Below are 5942 nucleotides of genomic sequence, written 5' to 3' on the forward strand. Positions count from 1 at the left end.
AACGTAATATGAAATCAATGCGAAAAATAAACAAATAAGAACACCACAAATTTAACGAGGAAACCCTGACTGGGAAAAAACTCAGGTTTATGAGCGACCATCCTATCAAAGCAATCCACTATGTGAAGAAAAGCTTACAATCTATCGTTACCTACGACTCGATCATACAACTTGACTCAGCGTATGCTTTAACCCCAAATCAACACACCAATGATGACTTGCAATTGCTCTTGGTGCTCCAAGAGACTTTGTACTCAAGAATGATCCAGGTAAGTTCAAAGGTAGCCTGCGTAGGTTACTTTGAAACAGTGCAGTCTTGCTCTCCTTCTTCCTCTTATGGATCAGTAAGAGAAATCAACAAAGCAGCACTCAAACACGAAACTTACACTCTCACATAATTAATACAGACATGACTCACTCATCAGAACATCTAGGAGAGTGGAAAAACAAAACAGACAAAAACAGACTTGAAGCACAAATTATCTCTCTCAAGGTTTTTCTCTCTCAAAGCTTCAAACATCTTCACTCCATTTTGATGTGCTTTATATAGACACCACGAACCACTTCTGATAATCTCAGATGTTGATCAGATGATTATCTTGAAGATAATTGCTGCACATGATTAAGATAAAAACCAACACATATATATCCAATTAATAGACATTAGTTCTTATCCAACAACTAAACAAACAATGAGTCCATATCAACTTCAACTAATCCACAAAGAGTCCATATCAAACTTCAGTACTTTGCTCCTATCACATCTCCTGTATTAGATAATATCCAGATCAATTTTTTCTGAATAAAAACGTTTGCAAATCAATACAGAGATAGAGTTCAAACAAACACAAACTTCAGATTCAGATCTGGTAACCTCTGAAGCTTACCAGAAGCTTACCTCAAGACTATATCATACAAGTGGCATCTCTTATCATACAAGTATCATATCAGTGTAGGATTTTTAATCCCAACAATCTCCCCTTTGACACTTGTGTGATCAAAACACCTACATAAACAAACAAAGTACTAGACCAAAAACACTTGAATGAAACTCCCTCTTAACATGTGAACTCCCCCGTAATGGAACAACCTGCAGTCTACAATCAACCAAGCAAACTGCAGTAACCAAACACCAAACCTGTAGACATACATTATGCAACCTGCAGTAAACAATCAACCACCAACAAAAACAATCAACCACCAACAAAGTACGCAACCTGCAGTAAACAATCAACCACCAACAAAAACAATCAACCACCAACAAAGTACCAATCAATCATAACCCTACCATCAATATATCAATCAAAGAACCAAATTCAATGTTTCAAGCAAAATAACCCAAAATCTCCCCCTGTTTTGGTTACCCAAGGGTCAACGTCTCCCCCTATTTTGAAAAGCATGAAGAATATCAGCACATTTAGCAACTTCCCTTTGTAAAGATTCTAACTTGTGACGCGTGTCAACATGGTGAATCCCTTCGTGCTCAATTCCAAAATCCACTCGCTCCATGACATAGTCCAGATTTGAAGCAAGAACATGTTTGGATTCTGAAAGTTCAGTTAGCCTAGAGGAAACAGTGGCATTCACAGCATCCATAGCGGATTCGGCCTTGGAGGTAACCAGAGCTTGGAGATTCTCAAATAGAGAGTTCAACTTGGTAACTTGCTCTGTGAGTGAGGTAACCTATGTTGTGAGGGAAGTAACCTGCATTGTCAGTGTCAAAATCTCTATAGAAACCTTTGCAGATTCTTGAGCAACTGATGTAGGTACTGAAGCAACAGGAGAGTCAAACACTCGAGACATTTGAGATTGACTTCTTAAAATGGTCTTTGCAGTGATTGAAGGCCTAAGTGACAGAAAATCAGGTGGCATAATCACACCTTCAGACTCAAAGATCTTGGTCAAAATGACCCCATAAGGCAGTTTATAGGATCGATTCCTATTTGACTTCACAAACATGATTTGATTGAAAATCAGGGTAGGCAAACAAATGGTTTTTCCAGTGAGTATGACATGAAGCAAACGACAATATCTCTCGGTCAACTCACCATGAAGTTCAGTAGGCAACAATGTAGAACAGACAAACATATTCAGAAGCCTATGATTTGGTCTAAGAAACCTATGAGGTAACTTATCATGAACTACTTCAAAACCTCCTTCACATAGATATTGATGAATGTCAATCAAAGATGGTTCAATAGGAAGGTCAAAATCATCAAACTCAGCATCAGGAATAAGAGGAATGTTCAAAATCTCAGAAATTGTGACTTTTGAAAAATTGAATGTAACACCCCGAACAAAACCAGAAATTACCCTTAGTTCTTCATCATCAAGTTCCCTATCTAATAGATTTGCATAAAACTCCGTAACTAACAGAGGACTGGCCATACCTGCTAAGTCGGCAATGGGAGACCAAGAACAAGATTCAAAGACATGAAACAGATCAGGGTCATCTAACTCAGAGAAAAGAAATTTTCTTTCAGTGTTGAGAGCACTGGACTCGAAGTGGGCATCAAAGAAGGCTTCAGCATCAGTGGTGGAAAACCTTTCCATGGGTGGTTCTTGTGGCTTCTTTGACTTCTTTGGCTTCTTCAGAGGTCTCTTCGATTTTGCTGATGAAGAAGACTTTGGAATCTCCTGTTTTCTTTTAGCCATGGAACTCGATAGAAAATAGGGATTTAGCACTTGAACGGAAGAGAGATAGAGATGAAATAGGAGTGGGAGAGAGATACCAAACTGGTAACTTGCTATTTAAGAGAGAGTAGGAAACTGAAAATTTTATCTCTTCAATGAAACCCATTCCCACGCAACTCCTCATTGTAGGAAACTGTGAAAGATGTATCTATTCAATGAAACTCACCCATTCCCACGCAGCTTTCTTTTTTGAAAAACCTGCCTCTTTAACTGATTTGTCAGTTTGGACAAAATTCCAGAAATGCCCTTGGGCCAGAATTGTGTAGACATTTGAGGTTACACAACAGCTTACTTCTCAGTTGGTCAACTTACTTAATAAATTTTCCCACCTAGAACACAGCTAAGCTATCCCAGAGAATTAAAAAACATATAAAAAGTATTCAAATAAAATAGATAATCAAGAGAAATTGGTTTCAAGGATGGAACTTTTAGATTTTGATACTCAATCAAATGAAATAAACAATGATTAGAAAGACTTACCATAAGATATGTTCATGAAATGGACTTACTATCCCCTTATCATTTCCTTGAAATCTTATGCATGTCATTCGTTCTTTGCATCTGTGTGTGAATCTCAACAATACTGGTTAGATCAAGATATACATAATATTAGAGATAGACTTTTCATAGGTTGTCAAATCTAGATCCGTTGGTACTTTTATGTACATACAAGCAACTTACAAGATTACCCACTTTATTTCAAGAGGTGAAACCTTGGATTATATGGCGGCTTTCACAGTCACATTTAGGTAGCTCTTTTTCTTTCAAAAGATACATACCTTTTTTTTTTTGTTGTACCTTTGACGTAGCCCTTTCCATTTGTGTTGCTTGCATCAAGTTTCCCAAGGAACTGTTCAATAGACCTATCAAGTCAATTCTCACACATTATGTTAATCAGACTTCACCAGAAGATATTTATGAAATACAAAATATGACTAATAACATGATCTTTTCAATTCCATGGATGGATTAGCCATTTAACAATAAACATATGCGGAGGTAACATCAAACAACCAATACTATAATCATAAATTAAGAATTAAATCATATATCCCACATACTTGTTACCTCATGCTTACTTGGAAAATCTATTCTATTTTGATCACCCCTAGTGCTTTTCTTAGGAACAAAAACCTTTGCGTGTCTAGAGGTTTTGTAAAAATGTCAGCCAATTGATTTTCAGTAGCAATGTATTAAAGTTTCACACAATTGCTTTCAACAAGGTCTCGAATGAAATGATGACAAATGTCAATATGCTTAGTCCTAAAATGTTGAACAGGATTTTTGGAAATGTTAATAGCACTCATATTATCACAAAATATGGTCATACTTTCCTGTTCCAATCTGTAGTCAACGAGCATTTGTTTCATCCAAAGCAATTGAGTACAGCAACTTCCAGCAGCTATGTATTCTGCTTCAGTTGTGGAGAGGGAGATGTCATTATGCCTTTTGCTATGCCAAGCTACCAAGTTTGTACCTAAGTAGAAACATCCACCTGAAGTGCTCTTTTTATCATCGCTGTAACCTGCCCAGTCAACATCCGAGTAACCTGCCAATGACGCATTAGTATCCTTTGAATAGAAAATTCTGAAGTCTAGTGTATCATTTATGTACTTCAAGATCCTTTTCACTGCTGAAAGGTGAGATTCCTTGGGATCGGCTTGGTACCTAGCACACACACAAACACTAAATGCAATGTCAGGCCTACTTGCAGTCAAGTAAAGTAAGCTTCCTATGATACTTCTATACAAAGTCTGATCCACAGACTTTCCTATTGTATCCTTACTTAGCTTAGTGCTTCGACTCACAGGAGTTTGAGCTGGTTTGCTCAAAGCTACATTGAATTTCTTCACCAAGTTACTTGCATACTTGGTTTGAGAAATGAATATCCCTTCTTGAGATTGCTTCACCTGAAAACCTAGAAAAGAGGTTAATTCATCCATCATACTCATCTCAAATTCAGATTTCATTAACTCACCAAACTCTTGTGACAAAGAAACAGAAGTAGATCCAGACACAATATCATCGACATATATTTGAGCAACCAAAATATGTTTGTGATCTTTCTTTACAATGAGTGTCTTGTCAGCTGTTCCTCTTGAAAATCCTGTGGTCAATAGAAAATTTGTGAGTCTTTCATACCAAGCCCTAGGGGCTTGTTTCAAACTATACAAGGCACGATTAAGCTTGTACACATGTGATGGATGAATTGGATCCTCAAAACCTTGAGGTTGCTTAACATATACTGCTTCGTTTAATAATCCATTCAAGAATGCACTTTTCACGTCCATCTGAAACAACTTAAAACAAAGTAAGCTTGCTATAGACAAAAGAATGCGAATGGATTCTAAACGAGCAACAGGTGCAAATGTTTCATCAAAATCAACCCCTTCAACTTGTGTATCTGGCTTTATTCCTAGTAATCAAACCATGTTCATCAGTTTTATTCTTGAAAATCCATTTTGTCCCAATGATATTGGAATTTTCAGGTTTAGGAACTAAAGTCCAAACATCATTGCGTGCAAATTGATTTAGCTCTTCATGCATTGCATCCACCCATGACTCATCATTTAAGGTATCCTTAATATTTTTGGGCTCATATTGAGACATATAGCAACAGTAACTTACCTCATTTTGAAGTTGCCTTCTTGTCTTTATGGGGGCGGTTATTTCTCCAAGAATGAGATCTTATGGATGGTTCTTCTTTACTCTTTTAGAAGGCTCAAGAACGTCTGAGGTAGATTGCTTCACTGCTTGTGTTGATGTAGGCTTTTCCAAGGTTACTTCAGTGGTTACAGTAGGTTCAGTTTATGGAGAGGTAGCCTGCTGTGAAGTTACATCAGTACCTTCAGAATCCTATTCAACACTTGTACTTAGCTCATCATTTTCTTGTCCAACATCACTTTTAAACATATCATCATGTATAATAACATTTGCAGATTCCATCATCGTTTTGGTTTTGGAATTGAAAACACGATAAGCTCGACTCTTTAAGGAATATCCCATGAAAATACCTTCGTCACTTCTAGTGTCAAACTTACCAATGCTTTCCCTATCTCGAAGGATAAAGCACTTACTTCCAAATACTTTGAAGTGTTTCACCGTGGGCTTCTTTCCTATCCAGAGTTCAAAACATGTGAGTTTTGTTCCAGATCTCACATGAACTCGATTTGAGACATAGCATGAAGTGTTTACTACTTCAGCCCAAAACCTTTGTGCAACATTCTTTGCGTGCATCATAGTTCTTG

At 37.2% G+C, this 5942-nt stretch overlaps 1 protein-coding gene across 1 annotated transcript; it reads right to left on the reverse strand.

The window, feature by feature from the left end:
• Positions 1 to 3887: 3887 nt before the first annotated feature.
• Positions 3888 to 4637, reverse strand: LOC120008760 (secreted RxLR effector protein 161-like). Its single transcript, XM_038859135.1, has one exon. It carries the CDS (start codon positions 4635 to 4637, stop codon positions 3888 to 3890), a length of 750 nt encoding a protein of 249 aa, XP_038715063.1.
• Positions 4638 to 5942: the final 1305 nt, after the last annotated feature.

This window comes from Tripterygium wilfordii, chromosome 11 (assembly GCF_013401445.1).
Source record: "Tripterygium wilfordii isolate XIE 37 chromosome 11, ASM1340144v1, whole genome shotgun sequence".
NCBI classification, from domain to species: domain Eukaryota; kingdom Viridiplantae; phylum Streptophyta; class Magnoliopsida; order Celastrales; family Celastraceae; genus Tripterygium; species Tripterygium wilfordii.